This window comes from Natator depressus, chromosome 26 (assembly GCF_965152275.1).
Source record: "Natator depressus isolate rNatDep1 chromosome 26, rNatDep2.hap1, whole genome shotgun sequence".
In the NCBI taxonomy this organism is placed as follows: Eukaryota; Metazoa; Chordata; order Testudines; family Cheloniidae; genus Natator; species Natator depressus.
In genome coordinates this window covers 5,449,918-5,470,187 of record NC_134259.1, presented here as the reverse complement: position 1 = coordinate 5,470,187, position 20,270 = coordinate 5,449,918, and the positions used below count along the sequence as shown (strand labels likewise).

The 20,270-nt window shown below is 56.3% G+C and overlaps 1 protein-coding gene across 1 annotated transcript in view; it reads left to right on the top strand.

Annotated features, from left to right (window-relative positions):
- Positions 1 to 19,723, top strand: part of HR (HR lysine demethylase and nuclear receptor corepressor) — a 42,842-nt gene extending 23,119 nt beyond the window's left edge. The window contains 18 exon segments of the mRNA XM_074940070.1: positions 233 to 1,316; positions 3,466 to 3,661; positions 5,893 to 6,122; positions 7,786 to 7,935; positions 9,070 to 9,165; positions 9,615 to 9,736; positions 10,274 to 10,355; positions 10,899 to 11,059; positions 11,425 to 11,640; positions 12,026 to 12,062; positions 12,065 to 12,247; positions 12,966 to 13,041; positions 15,780 to 15,910; positions 16,471 to 16,590; positions 16,669 to 16,808; positions 17,059 to 17,235; positions 17,749 to 17,877; positions 18,854 to 19,723. Of these exon segments, the coding sequence (XP_074796171.1) occupies positions 233 to 1,316; positions 3,466 to 3,661; positions 5,893 to 6,122; positions 7,786 to 7,935; positions 9,070 to 9,165; positions 9,615 to 9,736; positions 10,274 to 10,355; positions 10,899 to 11,059; positions 11,425 to 11,640; positions 12,026 to 12,062; positions 12,065 to 12,247; positions 12,966 to 13,041; positions 15,780 to 15,910; positions 16,471 to 16,590; positions 16,669 to 16,808; positions 17,059 to 17,235; positions 17,749 to 17,877; positions 18,854 to 18,916 (3,393 nt within the window). The 3' untranslated portion in view covers positions 18,917 to 19,723.
- The last annotated feature ends 547 nt before the right edge of the window (positions 19,724 to 20,270 follow it).

Here is a 20,270-nt window from a genome sequence, read left to right as displayed (position 1 = left end):
GACTCGTGAGACTTGCCCCGGGTCACACGGAGTCCGGGACACAGCCGCATATCCTGATTCCCAGCCCAGTGCTCTAAGCATAAGTCCCTGTGTCCTCTGCAGTTAGTATGGCAGGTGTGCCCGCTGGGCCTGCCCTTGTTCCCCCAAACATACTTGCTCCTCTCACTCTTCTCCCCCTAAAATCTCCCCCGCCCCACTGACTCCACTCAGCACTTTGCTTTTTCCCCTCTAGGAGTTTTACCAGAAGAAGGATCCTGGCTTTCCCCACACAGGAGAGGACCTGGCCCCTGTGCCCAACCAGGCGCAGCCTCTGCTGCTCGGCCAGTACGAGGTGGGGAAGGTGAAGCGAGATGGAGAGAGCGAGCTGGAGTTGACCTACGTGGAGCCCACGCGGAAGGGAGCTGAGCAGAGGGGGTGCATGGCACTGGCCCCTCCCAGTGACCAAACCCTTCCAAACAACCATGGCCAAATGGGTCAGCCGCTATTCTACCTAAAGCACAAGGTGGCAGAGAGTTTGTGGTCCAGCCAGCCCCTGGTTCTGGATTATCCTCTCAGCAAAGCACCGGCCAGGCCCTCCGAGTCCAAAGATGAAAGCCTCGTGTACCAAAGCCTGAAGCCTGGCTCCCCTGCGGTGCTGCAGGAATCCTCTGGATCTCTGCGCGCGGACAGATCCCAGCCCCCTGCCCTTTCCAACATAGAGCTCCCATCTGGGATAGAGGTGCTTCCAGCTCATGCTCTCCCCTGCAAATGCTCCCCTTGGGACTGCCCCCCGAGGTGCTGCAAGAGGTGCCAGGGGGCGGGCTGTGACGCTGCCAACTCCTTTGGCACCAGAAATGAGAAGCCCGGGCCGTGCCGAGAAGGAGATGGAGCCTTGGGAGGCCATGGCATTCAACGGGGCAAGGTTTCCTCCCTGCTGCCCTGCCCTCCTAGCAATCACCACACGAAGCTGAAGAAGACCTGGCTGACCAGGCACTCGGCACAGTTCAGATGCCCTGCTAGCTGCCTCGGGGACAAAGGGGCTCCTGACCAGATCAAAGAGGGTTTGCCTCTGAGGTTCAAAGCTTTAAAGAGGGAAGGCCAGGAGAGTGCCGAAGAAGCAGATGGACCTGGCAAACGGACAGCTAAGCGGCCCTACAGCCATGTCTCTGGGGAGGATCTCTGGAGCCCCTGCGGCAGGAGGGGTAGCTATTCGGCAAAGCGGAGCTCAAAGGCAGTGGCGAACGAGGCGCTAGATCCCACGAGGAAGGATTGTGAGGCCCCGGAGCAGAGGGCCGTGCTCCCAGCCATGGGAAGGAAAGCAGATGCAGGAGAGAGAGGTAAGAAACGTGGAACCTGTGTAGCCGAGCAGAGAAACAGGGGGCCAGAGTTGTGGTGGCATGGGGCTAATTCTTGCTCTGCAGCTGCCCCATCATTGCATAAGACACCCCTGCAGAGTGGCAGCTTGAACAGCCTTTGCTAGCTGACCTGATCTGCGGGGCAGAGCATGACTCCAGCACCGAGCATTGGCACAGGCTAGTCACGTTCAGGGGTAACTTTCATTGGGCTGGAGACATTCAGATTCGACAGTGACAGTGTAGGCGGATGGATGAAGGATATAATTCGTTCTTCGGTCACTGAGAAACGCGCATGAATGCAGACGCGCAAACACGCACACGCTCACACACACACAGGTACACAAGAATGCAACGCCACACCCCAGCAAGATACACATGCATGAAAAATATGTGTTCGTGCATGTAAATACACTCGCACGTGCGCTCAGGCACAGAAAGACAGACAAGAGCGAAGCCCATGATTTGGAATAGCTTTGACTTTGCTCTTCAGTTATGGAGGGAGCCAGGAGAGAAGGAGATGGGACTTGGTCCCTAAATCCTTGTTCATTGTGCCTGGTGGTGGGGGCTAAAATGTCTCCCCAGGTCTCCTCCCTTCCACAGCAGCTCAAATGCTTTAGAAAACAGCTGGGCTGGGAGAGAGCAGGACCGGGGAACTTTTCTCTAGTGTTTCCTGCTGCCAGAGTCCCATGGCTCCCTCCTTGGCCCTCTCCTCTCCTCCCTCTCTCCATGGGGGATGGCATTCCAAACGCCTTCAGTTGCGGTCCCTGTCCCGTAGAGCATACAAGGCAAATTAACATGGTGCAATAAGAGCATGCCATTAAAACGCTAGGCTGTGAGGGAGGGTGACGGGGACAATAATCACAAGTTCTTCGGGGTGGGGGGGCTGTGTTTTCCTGGGCGTTCGTGCAGCACCCAGCACATGGGGGCGCCGATCATGACTGGCAATGCAGATATAAAATAAGAGTAATTGTGTGGTTACCCAGTAATGGACAGACACAGCCTAATGGTTCTCGGAGGGACTTGAATATGGCCAGGGGACTGCTGGTGGGGGGGTTGTGGGCAGCATTCCAAGTGCAGCTCCTGGCATGTCGCCAACTTCAAGCATTCAGCAATCATGAATAGAGTCCCCCAAAATCATGAGATGATTTACAATTATTTTGGGGTGCTTTCTGGTTCCGGAGCCTTTAGGGTCATGTTCTCAAGCTTTTCTCCCCCACCACAAGGGCTAGAAAGTTACTGTGTATTTTTGTTTTAAATGCAAGCTGAGATTTTCCTGTAATCACTTGACTTCTGGAGCTGGGGGCGGGGGGAACCAAATATTGCAAGACTCGCAGTCAAATGAGAACCCTTCTTAAGAGGCAGCATAAAAGAAGGGGTGAAGATGCCTTCGCAAGGAGGACAGAGAAGGGGCATCAAGGTTGGCTCATTGGTGAAGGCAGAGAGAGCAGGGAAGCGAATGTGAAAGGAGACCAAGTCAGAGATGGCAGCAGATATGAATGAAGCAGGGCCAGGAAAGAGGACCAGTTTGAATCTGACGCTCAGTGTATGGGAGCCAGTGAGATGCCTCAAGGATATGGAAGAGGACAGAGCTGCAGAAGCCAGGGGGAGGGAGCTAGCGAGCGTCAGAGGCCACAGGATCTTGTTTGGTCCCCTGGATTCATCCATCACCTTGAGTGACCTACCTCTCCACCCCACCTGCCACCCTCTGTGCAGCCACTCCTCTGTCTGTGTCTCTCTGACACCTCCAGGGGATCTCAGCCCCCTGGGCCAAGCTCATCTCTTGTGAGGCCAATGGAGTTTCCCCAAGGATGGATTTGGCCTGTTCAGTTTGCCTTGTTGTCTTTCCTGATTTACCCACTCTCCTCAGTGGCAGGGAAGGAGGGGACCTTAGGTGGAGAGGGTATGGTAGGAGATAGGGCGGAATTAGGCTCGGGTGTTGCGGGGAATCACTCAGATGTGATCAGACGTTTTGCCACCTTCTCGGGTTCCATAAGTTCACGTGGCGACACTGCACTAGTCTGCTAGGCTGTCTTTCTGGTGGATCCCCCCAGCCGAGGTGTGCGAGGACCTTCGCGAGGAATCTTGGCCGGTGTCTTCGTAGCTGGTGCTCAACCCCATGTTGTTTCCCCAGGGCTCCTGAGTTGCAACGGAGAGGACGCCGGAGAGCAGAAGGAGAAGCGATACTTACAGAGCGTTCCATGTATGGCCCTCCCTAACTGCATTGAGAGGTGTTGTGCTTGTGCCTCCAAGGATGGCATGGGCGCCGTGCCCCCGGAGGAGGACGAAGAACCCGTGGAGACCTTCTGTAGGCTCCTGCATTTCCGGAGGTGAGCACACCTGCAGCTGTCCTCTTCAGTTCTTCTGTGGCACTGAGAAGTGGCACCCTTGGGGCTTGCAAGATAACGAGTCTGGGGGGAGCCTGTGCTGTGATTTGGGGAAGCATGGGCTGCTATTGGCAATGGCCCTCCCACACGGGGCGTTTGCTCATTCCTGCAGCCCCCAGGAAGCAGAGGGTAGAAGTGAGTATTAAATTAAAAAAGGACACACTGGGTTGGGATATCAGGAAGAGCTTCCGAACAGTGAGATCAGCTGGGCAGTGGAGTCTGCTCCCCAGGGACAGGGTGGGAGTCACATTGCTTGGACATTTAAAACGAGAATGTGGAAGGCCCCGGGAGATCTGATGTAGGGAACCATCCTGCCTTTGGATTGCAAAGTCTTTGGGACAGGGACATCTTTTTGTTCTGTGTTTGCACAGCAGCTCGCACCATGAGGTCCCAGGCCAGGCCTGGGCCTCTAAATACCATGGTAACACAAATAATATGCCCATCCCACCCCATCCCAACTCCTCTATACTTCCATTCCATGCCGCTGTGTTCCTGTCCATCACCTCCTGTCCCTACAGGCTGGCCTAGCTCTGCTTTTGAGAAACTGACATAAAATGCAATGACAAGTAATAAAAAATTGTGCTGGACACACTGCATGTGCAGACAGCTAGAGCTGGCTGCAATCACAGACACCATCAAACCACCGCAGAAGGCAGGGAAAGGGGGGCAGTACCCCCTTGTATCTCACAGACGGCAACAACCTTCCCTTCTGTATAGCTTTATGCACCTGCCACCACAGGAGATCTCACAACCTAATGGGGCTGAGCTTAATCAGTATTTGGATGGGAGCCCTCCGGCCAAAACCAGGAGGGGTGTGGGCGATACAGTAGGGGCTGCTGTTCTGTCTGAAGAGAGCTATCAGAGGGTCCTTTGCCAGTGGGTGTATTAAAGATCTGATGGTGCTGTTTGTTAGAGTCAGTGTGTTCACCCCAATGCTGTAACCAGATGCCAGTTCTGTTGGGGGACTGTTTGGGGGAAGCGGGGACTCTGAAAAAGCCGGGGGGGTCATGGTGGATAACAGCTGAATGTGAGCTCTCAGTACGACCCTGTGGTCAAAAGCACTGATGCAGTCCTTGGACGTATCACCGGGAAAATGTAAGGGGAGGTGTAAGGAGGTTATTTTCTCTCTCTCTCTGATATTCTCGTGACTGCTGCTGGAATACTGTGTCCTTTTCTGGTGCCCACCAGTTAAGAAGAATGCTGATAAATTGGAGGGGCTTCAGAAAAGAGCCACGGGAACAATTAGCAGGAGTGCCTAACCTACGACCCATGGGCCGTACATGGCCCACCAGAACATTGCATAAGGCCCGTGGCCTACTTCAACACAATATACTAACGGCCGAATAATTAGCGTTTTGTCATCATGTTTACAACAGTTTAGTTTACATAAGTGTGTCAATAGACAATACTGGACATAGGTTGTTTCTATCTAAATACCTACAAAACAAGCTAAACTTAAAATATAAATCAATACAGGTGACTTCAAATCTTATCAAAATGTGTAGAATCTGTTTGGCCCACACAAGGTTGTGCTTAGGTTTCTGTGGCACCCCTGAATGAAAGGATTGGAAAACGTGTTCTTGTGATAGACGCCAGGAGCCCCATCAGTTTAGTTTAGCAAAGAGATGGTTAAGGGATGACTTGATCATAGTTTATAAGTACTTGCCTGGGGAACAAATATTTGATAAGAGAGGGCCCTTCAGACACACAGATAACGGTATAACTGGAGCCTATGCCTGGGAATTGAAGTGAGACAAATTTAGACGAGAGATAAGGCTCACATTTTTAATAGCGAGGGTAATTAACCATTGGAACAAGTTACCGAGAGCTGTGGTGGATTCTCCATCACTGGCAATTTTAGAATCAAGACTGCTGGATGTTTTCCTAATAGATCTGCTCTGGTTCAATGAGGAGTTAATTCAGGGAAGTTCTCGGGCCTGTGTTCTGCAGCTCAGACTAGATGATCACAGTGGTCCCTTCTGGCTTTCTAATCTGGGTTGAGATTATGGGCTCTGGAGTTTTATCCCTTCAGGAAACCTGGCCCTGGAACGCTAAAGCCCTGCTCCCTGCCTGCTGGCCACAGGTAGCCGGCTTGGCAGCCCCTGGACTCTCTCTCACTTGGTAGTTTTCTCCTTGCTGTGACCATCGCTGAGTCCTCTCTGTGCTGCTTTTAGGCTCACGTTCTCTGACAGTGGAGAGCTGAGCGTGGATGGATTTTCCACGCTGGACGAAGCCGAGGGCGAGAGTTTATGCCTGAGGATCTCCAGCAGGGAGAGAAGGGCCCAGGACATCAGCATCAGCCTCAGCCTCGCCAAGTATCTCCTCTCCGTCCTGGGGGACCAGTTCTGTGAGGCCATCAGGAGAGACAGAGAGGCCTGGCTGTGGGCTCAAGGGGAAAACGAAAGTAAGTCGGAAACAACGGTGCTGGGGACCACTTTGGGGCACGGAGATGCTCACCTACTGCAGCGTGTGACACGCTGGGTTTGAATTCCACAGAAGCTAGGCGTTCCCCTGCCCGGTGCCTGGGGTCACCGCTTACCCCCTGGGCAAAGAGGGCGTGAAATGTGAGCCGGGAATAGTGATTCTTGTTGCATTTTGCACCCGCTGGGATTGATCCTTCTGTAACTGGCCCCAGTGAGAGTCAGGAGAGGCTCTGTGTGAATGGTGAACTCACACTGGTGCAAAGCTGGGGGCCAGAGAAGGGAGAGGTAGGTCGCAGGTGCCTGTGCGTCTGCACTGCAGCTGGGAGGTGTGATTACAGCATGTGTAGGCGTGCCTCGGCCGGCTTTAATCTAGCTCGTTTGAAAATGAGCAGAGACACCGCAGCAGCATGGGTGGTGGCACCCTGAGTATGCACCCGGGGTCCTGGGCTCACCGCACTAGCCTGCAGAGCCACCTGTGCAGCCAAAACTTCACTGCTATCGTTCCTCAAGCCAGCGTGGTGCGAGCTAGATCAAAGCCAGCTCTGGTGTAGCACGCAGGCTGCGACTGCACCTCCTGATAGCCGGGAAGACAGGCCCCGTGACTCCGTAAGTTGTAATGCAAGTGCCCAGTGGGGCCCCGTGAGTCCGATGGAGCGGGACGTTTCTCGGCTCAGTCCATTTCCCAAAGGGTTGTGCTGACAAGGGGGTTTCTCTGTCCTGGGTCTTGGGCCACAGTCGCTCACCGCCCGCGTGGCTCAGGTTCCTTGGTTGGAAAGCTGGGTTTGTGCCTGCCGAAGTGAGCCACGGTGAAGTGCTGTGCTGCCCCATCCCCTCTGCTGACTGTCTCCAGCGCATCTGATCCAGTTCTGATCGCAGTGGCTCCAGTGCAAGTTGGGAGTCACTGGGGGTGTCTCTGCATTTACACCACTGTCAGCGAGAGCAGAATCTGGCCCATAGGCTTGAGGTTGTTTTCCCCTTCATTGGCTTGGCGGCAGTGTTGCAGGCCTCACCTGAGCTATCCACGTGCACCCACTCTGCAGGAGGTGGAAAGGAACCTTGGGGCCCGGGACTGAGCGACCACGGAGACTCCACTCCACTCTGGTGTAAAGCCGAGATGCTGCCTCTGTGCCGCGGATCCGTGGAGAGCAGTGTGTGATCATGCCATGTGGAAAGCAGATTCCCTGCTCACCCCAGGGGAGGGTGCGGTACCATGCCAGGGCAGCCTGGGGAAAGCCAGGAATGCTGTAGGGCAGTTTCGGGGAGCTGTGTGGGAAGAGGGGGAGCGTAGCTCAGGCTTGGGGTTAGACTGAATTCCCTGGCCAGCTCTAGTGCAGCTGTCTCCAGGTTACGCTCTTCCATGCGGGCAGAAGCTTTGTGATGAAGGGGAGGGGAAGCGGTGACATGGTTGGAGCCGGAAAGCCGGGGAGGGAGGAGACCCCCCCATAATTTGTTCCCAGCAGCACGGTGGTGGTGAATGAGAACAGCTTTCCAATCCAAACAGAAGGGCCTTTGGCAGGAAACAGAGGGACCCCAGACTTTACACCTCAAATATTTGGAGTACATAGTGCCTGAGTCCCATGCGAGATAAGGGCCTTTGTCCTGGAGCAGAGGGGCCAGCGGCTGAATGCATTTGTTTGCTTGCAGGAGTGACCGCCTGGCGGCGAGGGAAAGACGCCCAGCAGGCCTGCGATGCCTGCCGGCACGGCCTCTTCAACACTCACTGGAGCTGCTCCAGCTGTGGGTTCCAGCTGTGCTCGGAGTGCTACCGGACCAAGAGAGAGAGAGCCAGCCCAGGTAGTGCCCAAGGTTCACAAAGCACTTCAGGAGAGCGTTGGGGGGCAGGCCTGGGGCAGTTATAACCGTCCGGGAGGTCAGCTGAGAGCACATACAGCATTGTACGATAGCTTACAATGGAACCAGAGACGCCCTCAATCCAAACAGTCCTGGTTGCTGGGGTGGGGGTTTTGTATCTGGCCTTTAACCTGAATTTTGCAAACGGCCCCTCCGTTGAGCCAAAGCTCCAGATCTGAACATGCAGCCCCCCAGCGTGGGGTGTGCAGAATCCAGAGCCAAACTTGCAGCTTAAGCCTGTTTGCTCCATGACACTAGCATGGTTCTGGGTGTTGCTGCAGGCTCCAAACTCAGAGCGGGTCGAGCCAGAGTTTGGCTGAAAATCGTGGAGCTGTTGCAGGAAGCTGGATCCGGTGTGGGACTGGTGGAAGGTGAAATGTGGCACTTTGACTGACTGACTGACAAATTGAAATGCTGGGTTCTTTTGGAGCCCAGACTCAAAGCAACCCTTAGGATGCGGGGAACAGCCTTCCCCATTTGGATTTAATTCAGAGAATAGGTTCCCACGAGCGCCAGCCAAGTGACACCTATTTGCATTTAGACGTGTGCAGCAGAGCAGAGTCCTTCCTCTGTGAGCCCTGGATTGAAGAGCTGAGGGCTTCATCTTGCAGGTTGCTGACTGCACTGAGGTCCACAGGCCCTGTGTATGCTGCATGGCGACCTGTTTGCACGGGTGTAGCTAAGTCAGTGCATGGCTGCACCGGTGTCAGATGGGTAGCACGAGAGAGCACGCCTCATTTTGCACTGGTGCAGTGTGTCTGTGCTAGGGGTTTGCACGAGTGTAATTACACCAATACCCCTGCCCAGACAAGTCCTTTGGCTAAGGGAGGGGTGGGGGGGAATGGACGGAATTCTTGGTGCTGCTGTTTCGACTCTATTGACGTTGGTAGAGGGCTCAAGCGGTACAATTTGCAACTGGATTTCAGCCTCTCCCTGCATCCAGTGTCTGAGTTTGGAGCCATCTCAAAATTCCCAGTTTGAAGAGTTTTTGGGGTGGGGGGAGGTAGCAGCTCTGGTCCCTGTGAGTTTGTCAGCTCTCAGCAGTAACTGGTGCCCGCATTCTCTCTCTCTCTCTAGCCCGGGCAGAAGAGTCTGTGCAGTCAGCCAAGTGTGTCCAAGGGCAGGGCCATGACGTTCTGTCCCTGATTCCTGCGCAGTTCATCCCCACCCATGGTGAGCTACCCCCTGGCGCTTCCCCAGGCAGTTGGGCGAACAGCAGGAGAAGCTGGTGTACAGATCATGGGAAATGGGCTCGGCAGGGCTCCCCGCTCCTGTGCTTTATGCTTAGGGGGGAACGATCCCTACTTGGCACCTGGAATCGAAAAGGAAGCATCTAATTCAGTGCTCCTTTAGCTGTTCCCTGCAGCGCTTCCCTCGGGGCATGTCTCAACAGCCAGCATTCCCGCCCCGCTCCCTGCAGCGCCTCCTGCTGGGAGAGGCTGGGGCTGCAGTCACAACGATCTCGTCCGCAGTCAGGGCTCCTGCTCCCTCCCTGCTGAGCTCCTGCGGTGCTTTGAGTGAGGAACTGGCTGGGACAGAGCTGTGCAAAACACTATTGCTAAGCAATGCTGTCGCCTCTCAGACCTGCCGCCTGCTCTAACCCACCTCCATCCTTCTCCTAGTCCTGGCTGAGCTCTGGAAGCTGATGCACGAAGTGCAGGTGAAGTTTGACATCGAGTCGCACTGCCCCTGCAGACTGAGCATCCTGAGCAAGAGCCTCACCGACAACACGAGGGGCGGGCAGGTATGATTCAGGGGCAGGGGCGGGATGGGTGTAGGGGGAAAGCAGCCAGAGTGGGGTCTATTGGGACAGGATGGGAGGGGGCAGGGAGAACACGGGGGGTGGGGGAGGCTGGATGTAAAAGGAACTGTGTGTCTGAGTAGGAGACACCCCGCTTGGCATTCAGAGGGGTGATGGGGAGCAAGCAATGGTAGCAACAGAGGTGTATCCATAGTAACTCCAAGCCCCCGGCATGCACAGAGAAGCACCGTGCGGGAGCAGTAGTGCTGGGGTTGCTATGGGTGGGGGCCTGAATCTCACTCCCAACCATGTACCCCACTGGCAGGGGCTGCTCTTGTCTGTAATAGATGGGGTATCCCATGATAGCAGGCCCCAGCCTGCTGGGCTCCATGGGGCCTGGGGCGTCAGTGCCTTTAGTCTCAGTTTGATGTCTGGAGGAATAGTTATGGAGCCCTCCTGGGAGGGAGTCTAGAGGGAGCAAGGTTGGGAGATGGTCCTACCTGGTGCGCCCTCATGGACCCCTCACTTTGGATGTTTCAGAAGGAGGAGATGGGGAACCTGACACCTTTGCTACGACCTGCCTGCAACGGAGAGACAGATGGGTCGAGGGAAGTCAAGGAAGGTAGGTCTGGCCGATTCTGTCTCTGCTGCGTGCACAGAAGGATTGGACGCGCTCTGTGCATGCCACTGATGCAGCAGGGAGCAAACCAGCCCTCCTCCTCTGCAGCCTCTGGGAGGCAGAGGGGATGGGTGAGGAGGGCCGGGTGCATGTGCTGTACCACCTCTGTGGGAATAGAAGACACCACGGGAGAGGTGCGAGTCCCCAGTGTACGTGGGAAAGCAGTGTAACCTGGGTCAGGGCTGGGAAAGACCCAGGGCTTGGGTAGTTGTGCGTGGGGGGTGAGGGGGGGCAGGGGAGGAGCTGCAGGACAGGACGGAGGTGCAATGTGGAGCCCAGGGACTGTAGGGCAGACTACAGAGCTGAGAGAGAGACGCTTGCATGGCTCCTAATGGTACCTGCTCTGTGCCTGGGGGAGCAGGGTCTCCTGCGGGCACCTGTGGACTTGCTGTTCTGCCCTTGTGGGACACCCAGCTCAGAGTCCCCTGGGGGAAGGGTATCGGTGACGTCTCTCCAACCCTTCCCCTTTCGCCCCCCCATCTCTAGAAAGCCCAGACTCCGTCCACCCACTGAGCGAGCCGGGCCCTAAGGGTACGGTGCAGACATCCACCCTCTGCGAGCTGTTGACCTCTACGGCCGTCAGGCTGTGCCTGGGGCAGAACGGCATCCGCATGGCGTTCGCGCCCGTCTCCCCGGCCTTGCCCAGCGTGAGTACAGGCCGCTGCTGGGGCCCTGCGGGTTCTTTTGCTGGTTCTACCGCTGGGGGCCTCCCCTCAGACACAGACCTCCCACTTCCAAGACCTGGATCTGAGCTCCGCAACTTAGGCCCCCCAATACAGATTCCGATCCGATCCCAGATCCGACCTACGTGCCCCAGGCCCGTCTCCAGGGTGAATGATCCCGGGTCCCCGAGGCTGGATCTCATAGGGAGATTGGCTCCGACGGGGCTGTGCTTACTCCGTGGGAGGGATTATCAGTCACGTCCCCGGGGAGAGGGGCCTGGGAAAGGGGTAGGGTGGTAAGGATGCTGTGGAGACACTGGGGTTTCAGTCTTGGTCCTTTGCCCTCACAGGACAACCGGATCACCAACATCCTGGACAGCATCATCGCCCAGGTGGTGGAGAGGAAGATCCAGGAGAAGCACTCAGAGTGTGAGCTGAGGAGCCCCAGCCCCCCTGAGCCACAGGTCTCCCACTGCATCCTGGCCCCGGGGGGACTCCTGTGGCTTCACGATCCAAACCACTCCTGCAACTACAAGCTCTTCCAGGAGCACTGGAGGCAGGGCCAGGTAGGGACAGTCACACCAGCACCTATAGCCTCGAGGGATCTCTCTGGGCTGTCTCCTCAGTCCCACCCCATCCCTGTCACCTGTGTGCTTTGTTGCATCAGTGCCACACCAGAGTCCCACGGTCCTTAGTGATGTGCTGGCCCGGGGGCTGTCCAGGCTGTTCCCTCAGCTCAGTACCACACAGAGAGGAGGGCTTTTCCCAGGGCTGCTGCGTGGGGAAGGGGCTTGTTCTACCGCCCCACTGGGGTTGCTGTTTGAGGGTCCCCTGTTGAAGGGCTGGGAGCAGCCTTGTCTGCCCCTCTGCACTCCCCCCAAGGGTTATAGCATTCCATTCTGGCCCCCCATGCCCTTCTCCCAGGGATGACGTCTCCTGCACACTCTCTAGGCACGCTCCAGCCCGGTAACCTCCGCCTCCCCTGTGCTGCCCCTCCGCAGCCTGTCTTGGTTTCAGGGCTGCAGAAGACGCTGAAGAGAAACCTGTGGGAGCCCGAGTCGTTCTGCCACGAGCAGCGGGGGCAGGAGGTGCAGGCGGTGAACCTGCGAAGCCAGCCGGGCTGGACAAGGATCAGCAGCAAGGACTTCTGGGACGGCTTTGCATCCAGTGCCAGTAAGCAGCTGAGAGCTTGCCGGAGGGTTAGCATGGAGGCGGGGCTGGCTCCATTGGGCCCCTGCAGGTGGAGCGGGGACTGTTGTACCGCGGCTTGTTAGAAAGGAGGGTGCTGGGTCTCAGTGCAGTGCCTAGTAGACAGATGCCCACGTCACAAACCCAGCACTAGCTGGGCCCCTCCCTCCTCTACCCCCTAGAAAGGGTCCCTCCAGGGCTGGGCTGAGGCCTGTTGGCAGGACAGTGTGGAGAGGAAGCATCTGTCCTGTGTGTACAGAAGCTACCAGTCTCCAGGGCGTGGGGGGAGAGATCTGGCTCCTTTCTGCTGCAATAAAGTCAGTCTGAGTTTAAAAAGGCACAAGGGAACCAGGGTTATTTATCATCCCTTCCCCATAGTGCGGACAGGACAGACCCAGCCAAAAAATAAGGCTTGGGATAGCATGGGCAACTGCAGGGACCTACCATGCACTTCTCTAACAGTGAGCGTGGGCACCAGCCTCTGTGCTCTGGCTGCATGTGGAGGGGAAATTCACTTGACACTTGCACCGTCCTGCTGCCGAGGAAGGTCTGATGCTTTGAGTTACAGCGGGAGTAAAGCTGGGGGAGCAAGGCAGGCTTGGGGTGCGCAGGGGCTCTGCCAGGAGAGACACCCTGCTCCCCGCAGCCTGCATAAGCGGGAGACCCAGTTGTCTGTAAGATTCTGCTCTTCCCTTCCCTACAGAATGCCTGGAGACAGAGAACAGCGAAGGGAACCTGCTCAAGCTGGAGAGCAGCTTTGGGGACGTGCCAAGGTGCAGGTATGTGGATACTGGGGGCAGAGAGAAAGCTACCCACTTGCCTGCCCCCGGCTCTCCCCCTCCGTGCCGGCTCACCCGCCCATGGCTCCCCCCCCTCCGCGCGGCTCACCGACACCCTTATCCTGTCTCCCCACTCACCTGCACCCATCCTTGCCTCTACATCCACTCCCTCACATCATCTCCTCCCCACTTTGTAGGGTTAGGACCCTTCCAGGTTCACCTCAGTGTCAGAGCTGGGACTGGACCCCAGGCCGGTGTGCAGGCCACTAGCCATTAGCATGGAGGTACATGCCCCCACTGCACACGGTTGGTCACCGTGGAAGTGCATCTCTCAGTGAACATGCCATGATCGGCAGCCACTACATGGGTAGCACCTTCTACTCCCCAGGTGAGCGCCCAGGCCTGGCTTTTCCAGATCCCCTGGGCTACCTCCTTGCATGGGCAGCCCCAGAGCCAGCTGGGGAAAGAGACTTAGCTTAGGGTGGCTTTAGCTCCCAGGGCTGAACCCGCCCCTTGTGTGAGTGCAGGGCTGAGCCAAGCTGTTGCGGCCCCCTCTGCCTGCCACTTTCCCAGTAGCTTGTAAGCCTGCCGCTGCCGTGGGATGGGGAGCGGAAAAAACAGGCCTTGTTTTTCACATCCATGTGTTTTAATTTGGAAGGAGGTGGCGAGGAGCTGGCAAGCGGCTGGGGCAGCGGCAGCCCCTGCCAGGACCTAGCTTTTCCACTGGGGCACAGGGAGTATTCTCGGTCTGCTGGCTCTGTGGCTGTAAGCGATAGTCTCCTCGCAGCCTCCATGCCGTGGCCTCGCCTCCTTCCCTACCATTACAAGAGTGCACTCTGGGGTCCCGAAGGAGGGAAACCACAGCACAATACACAGGGGCTCTTTGGACTTAGCTTTTATGCAGCAGGGCAGCCCCCACTGCAGATCCCTAAAACAGGGTCCTGTAGGGCAGCACCCCATGTGGGAGGGAGACTCCAGCTCAGCCTGTTCTCAGAGTCCTGCACCTTATTGCCCTGCACCGTGTCTCATCCGTCACACCGGCACACAGCTCTGCCCTGCTGACTTCTGGGGTGGGGTTCACACTCATTTTAGACTGAGGATCAAGCTCCCAATTCTAGGAAGGCAAGAGGATTTGGGGAGGGAAATCCCAAGTGCTGCCCTGACCCCACTTCCGGGCTGAGACTAGGCCCCCAGAGATCAGTCTCGGGCCGAGTCCGTCTCTGCCTTTTCACCCTTCAGGGACTGCCCGATAGCATCTCGTTACAACGTCTGAGCGTATCACTGGTTTGTATTAGGGACAGGCCAAAACAAAAGCCATTTCTGTGAACAAACCCTGATCATTCACCGTACATATCTCCTTCCATCCAAGGACCTCAAAGCCACAGAGACACATTGACTAGTCTTTGTAACCATCCTCTGAGGCTGCCTTCCCCCCATGTTACAGACAGAGAAACTGAGGCATAGAATGCTCACAGAGAGAGTTGATGGCAGAGTGGGGAATAAAATTTCCAGCCCCCCTGCTCTGACCACTAGCCCCCACTCACCTTCCCAAGCTGGGAATGGAGCACAGGAGCCCTGACTTCCAGACCAGTCCCTCCCCAGGTGTATGCGGCCGTTTGAACTATGGCATAAATGCCTTGATTTCACAGCTTCATAAGCTCCATAGTACGGTTGGGGGCATTCCCAAGTTCTGCCCATGCCAGTGCCAGGGTTGTTTCCGTGAGCAACTGACGCACTGCAAAGGGATAAAGCTGAAAGGAGCGCCTAATAAATGAAAGGGCAAAGTCAGCGTGTAGGTGCCATCTGTAACCTCCTTGCTGATTTGGGTAGGCCACGTGGCTGGGCAAAGATCCCCAGGCAGGCTCTGCCACCTTTGAGTAACCAGGGGTATTTCAGATTTTTGTCAATAACCTCCCTAGCACCCCGCAAGCCCAGTGCTTCTGTCTGTTACACTGCTGTAATACAGGTGCGTCCCATTCCAGTTAGTGGAGTTTCAGTGGGTTAACGGGGAGAGGAAAATCTGGCCTGTTATTGTGGGCCGTAATGTTTCCCAGTGCTCTTTAAAACCCAGACCCAGTCAGTGTGTCCACACTTCAAAGACGGGTGTTCTTAACTTGGGTTGGCCAACGTGGGTTCAAATAGCAGGGAAGACATTGCAAATCGGGTTAGCAGCTCACGTTCAACCCCAGGCTCCCACAGGCTTTAACCTGAGCTGAGTTGCTGTGTTTTCCCTTCTCTATTTTAACTCAAGCCAGGTCACCGCAGTAAGGCTGTGGGGCAGGAACCTGCAGGAACAGTGTCCCTGCACTTTTGGCCTTGTACGCACTGTGCGGGCAAGGTCATGCCGCATGGAGGACGCCGTTTTATGCAGAAACATGCTGTGGGGTCATACTGGCAGAGCAGGGTCACACCAGCAGGGGCAGAGTACCTGCACTTAAAAAAGTCAGGAGCACACCCCTGGCTAACCTGAGTTAAGAGCTTTTTCGCAGTGTAGACCTACTCAGTATGGCGGGGTGTGATTTCCTGCAGGCTGGCTGCAAGCCAGGGGAAGGAGTCACCTTTTCGGCACCCGTCATTCCTTCCCATTGTCTGTTCCTCAGAACATGCTCCTGTATGACAGAGACTGAATTCCCAGGGCTGGCCCATCGGCTGGGAGAATCGCAGCAAAACAAGCTGCGGGGGGAGAGAGTGACATGCTCTAGTTTTGGGAGTTACGAGTCTTCTCCTCTCTCCCACAGGGCTGAAAACCTCTATGCCAGTTTGCCGCTGCTGGAGTACTGCGGGCATGATGGAAAGCTGAACTTAGCCTCCTACCTGCCGGGTAGCCAAGGCAGGCAGTGGCTGAGTCCCCAGATCTGTGCTGCCTATGGTTCGTCCTGCTCTCCACTTGCATTTGAATTAGCTCTTGTACTGCCTGTATGTCTCAAAGTGCTTCGCAAAGCAGGGCGAGCCTCATTATCTGCCACTGACAGGTGGGGAAACTGAGGCAGAGACTTAGCCAAGGCCACATGGACTCCGTGGAAGATAGAACCCAGGAGTCCTGACTGTCCCTCCGGTGCCTTATCCTCACTGCCCCACTTTGGTGCCTCTGTATTTACAAGAGGCTGATCTGTTTCTCTGCTGGTCTCCAACAGAGTCAATAGATCTGCTTGGGTTCCTTAGTGGGGAGTTACCATGTTATCAGTCCCATTTATTACACATGTTACGGTAGTGTCTAGAGACCCCGAGTGAGATCAGGGCCCCATTGTCTAGGCGCTGTATGCACACAGGCTTGTTGTCTCTTCATTAAAGCTCTGGAAACCACAGTATCCTCTTTTGGGAAACAGCAGAGGCTGGGAAGCAGCCTCTTCCTGGCTCAGATGAGGGAGCTGCTGGGCCAGTGCATGAACCGAGCTGAATTCTCACGGGACATTTGCTCCCGATTCCCAGGTGTGGCCCCCGAGGACAGGACCGTTGGGACCAAAAACCTGACAGTGGAGGCGACCGATTCCATCAGCGTCTTGGTGTACGCTGGGGCATACCCGCTGGACGGGCACAGTGTCCAGAAAGGTAGGGCTCCAGGAACTGATTGGGCTCCAGGTTGCTGGCAAACCACCACCCCCAAATACCCGTCCCTTTGTGCCACAGAGATTCTCCGGAGGGCAGAAGAGGATGGAGTCGATGACGTCCTTAAGGAGCGGCTCTGGGACATGAGGAACTGGGCAGGAGCCCTGTGGCACATCTTCCGAGCGGAGGATGCTGACTGCATCAAGGGGTTCTTACAGAAGGTGAGTGATTCTTGCAGGGGCCTGTGCCCAGAGTCCATTCCAGATGGGCCCAGAAATCTACTTCCAGTACTTCTCCTCCTAGGACTGCACCCAGGGTCTAGTCTGCATGTGTCCCACTCAGCCCTAGGCTTCTCTGCTGAGACTTCCCACAAAGGAACCCCAGGGCAGGGCAGCAGATTTTTGCAATGCAAGCTGTTGACTGAGACCTGCCAAACTCATCTCATGTCCGCTCCACCCTTTCCCCTGGCAGGTGTGCAAAGCCCACGGGGAGGACAGGGCGACCCAGCTGGATCTGAACGGCCACAGGAGCTGCTACCTGGATGCGTCTCTGCGGAGGAGGCTGCGGGAGGAATGTGGCGTGAGCGGCTGGACCCTGCTCCAATTCATGGGAGATGCAGTGCTGGTGCCAACAGGGGCTCCATACCAGGTCAGGAGCCCAGCTCTGATTCACTTTAGCCTTCTCCCCATAACAGTTGCCCCTGGGTAGGGGTAGGGTGCCCCTATTAACTGCTACCCCCTTTTACCCTAACCAGAGCTGAGAGTCTCCTTCTTAATAATAATGTCTAGCTCTTACCTAGCACGTCTCATCAGGAGCACTCCAAGCACTTTACAAAGAGGGCCTATGTCATTATCCCCACTTTACAGATGGGGACACTGAGGCACGGAGAGGGGAAGTGATTGCCCAAGGTCACCTAGCAACAGTGCTGGGACTCGAACCCTGGTCTCCTAAATCCCAGTGCCCTACCCACTAGGTCATGCTAGCTCCTAGGGGGCTTTTTATCCGTGCATTGGTCAGCAGGCGCAGGCAGCGTATCCCCATGTCCGGATGCCCAGTCCCAAGGTGATACTCTCTCCTCTGGCAGGATGGTGTCTTCCCACCCTTCTGATGCTGCCCCGGCACCCCTGGGCTCCCTCACGCGCTCTCCTTCCCCCACGGCAGGTGCAGAGCCTCAGCAGTACTATCAGCGTCACGCAGAGATTCCTCTCGCCGGAGAACGCCGCCCGCTCGGCACGGCTCGTGGCCCAGGCCACAGACCCTGCCGGCACGGCACAGAGACTTCATGCACAGGTCAGGAGCTAGCCTCCCTCCCCACAACCACCGTCCCACCTGTGGGGGCTCTTGCTGTAGTAATGGGTGCCTGGCTCAGCTGGATGGGGTCAGGAAAAGTTCTGTGGACTGCCATCTGATCAGCTAAGCAGAATCCTGCCAGATCAGCACATGAATGGCAGATCTCCCCAAAAGTCTGGCTGTTGGGGATTCACTCCTGAATCCAGGGGTGCTGGGGGGCCCCCAGAGTGCTGAAAGCAGAGAGGGTCTTACCATCTGTGGCCATTAGAACCTGAGTAATTTTTGCAAGAGACAGAGTATTAATCACTTTAGATAAGCTATTACCAGCAGGAGAGTGGGGTGGGAGGAGGTATTTTTTCATGCTTTATGTGTATAAAAAGATCTTCTACACTTTCCACAGTATGCATCCGATGAAGTGAGCTGTAGCTCACGAAAGCTTATGCTCAAATAAATTGGTTAGTCTCTAAGGTGCCACAAGTACTCCTTTTCTTTTTGCGAATACAGACTAACACGGCTATTACTCTGAAACCAGTATTAATCCTGGCATCCTGCATGCCCAGATTTCAATGTGGGTAACTACGCTCTGCCTCCTTAAAATCCCCCTGCAGTTTCAAGTGAATACAGGATTGTACTTTGCTTCCTGCCCTAAACTGTTGTGCAGCGCTGATGTCCACCAGCGGTTGTGTTCTACCCTGGAGCTGGCTGCATTTTGGTTTGAGGCGAAGTGGCTTCTCTGTATAAAGGGCCTGATCTCGCCTTCCTTAGGCTGGCTCAGCTCTGCTGTTATTCCATTGTTTTCAGTGGAGTTCCTCCTGCTTTACACGGATGTGAGGGAGAGGAGAATCAGGCCCATTGATGCAAAGAGCCTTGGAGTCCTTTCAGCTGAGCTGCTCTATAGGGGTGCAAGGAGTTACACTGATGCCTTCATGACCTTGTAAGCCAGTGTCTGAACCTGCTTCTTTCCCTTCCCTTGCAGATGGACAGCCTGGTTTATGGTGCTGTGAGGGATGCAGTGGGGACCCTGCAGGGCTACAATTAAGGCACTGGCAGGCATGCAGCATGGAGACGGAGGACTGGCTTCAGACCGGGGCCTCTAGGAGTCCAGGAGGAAGAATTGAAACGAAGGGGGCAGCAGCACAGGATTCCTGGGGAGCCCCACATCCGCCTATCTGGATGGGGAGTGGCTCTTTGGCACTGACTGTGACAGGCCAGGGTTGTCAGGCTGAAGTGACCAGAGCGCAGGGCCTGTGACGAGGAAGATGGCTGCTGGACAAAATGGGGCCAAAGCACGCTCAGGCCCAGCCACTCCCCTGCTCGAGGAAGGGCAGAAGCTGTGACGCGGACAGGTAGGAGGGGATGAACCACCTGAGAGACCATCCGCCCAAGTGATGCGACCCCCAGCATGTTCCATGCAGCCCCTGCCAGGAGCCAGCCAAGCGCCAGTGAGTCCCATGGGATTCAAGCTTCCAGCGACACACGGGACTCCTTGGGTTTCTCTTGCAACCATTCTGCACTGAGCACTTGTCCTATATGCTGCTGCCGGCTGTGCCAGCTCCGCCTACCCCGCAGAGCCCGCGCCGTGCCCACACGACGTCACACCCAGTGCTCGTTCCCGTGGCGTCCTCCCGCCGCTCGCCCTGGCGACGTCACACTTGGTGCTTACTTCGGCGGTGTCACGCCACGGTGCTCGCTCCCGGGGGTGGCGCGGTCTGCGGGAGGGACCTTGGCCAGGTCTCCGTCCCAGCAGGTCCTCTCAGGGTGGAGGCGAGGGCCGATGGGCCTAGGGGTGGGTGAGCCATGGAAATAAACGGCTGAGACGAGTCTTTGAGGAGACACGGCCGACATCGCATGCAGAATCGATGTCCATTTAATTGTCATGCACTCCCCTTCACTGGTGTCACGGGGCTTGGGGCGGGGCTTGGGGGCAGGGGGAGCTAACCAAGGGCACTGGAGCCTCCCACCTCAAGACCCATCAGCCAACAATGCCATTGCACTGGTTTGAGACCCAGATCTCCACCCGGCCTTCCCCGCTTTCCCCACCTCCGTGTCCATCTCTCCTCTGTGGCCACTGCTGGCTCCCTGTGGACTGAGAATCCGGATCATTGAGGGGCCCGACCCAGTGAGTCTCCCTGAACCCTACAGGAGTGTGTGGACAGGTTAGGGGGTGGCACTAGTGTGTGTGGGAGGGGGGCATTTCTGAGGCGTTTGTCTAGTGACAATATTGGCCAGATCCCCACTCTCCCAGCCATGCCCCCTTGTTCTCTCTCCCCAGTCCCTGGGAGCAGGCTGGTATGACCTGTCTCCCTAACTGGGGAATGGAGTGGGAGGGCAGGTCCCACCACCCAGCTGGGGTGAGGAAGGCAGACAGTCTGCTGCTCTCCAAATCCCCTTTC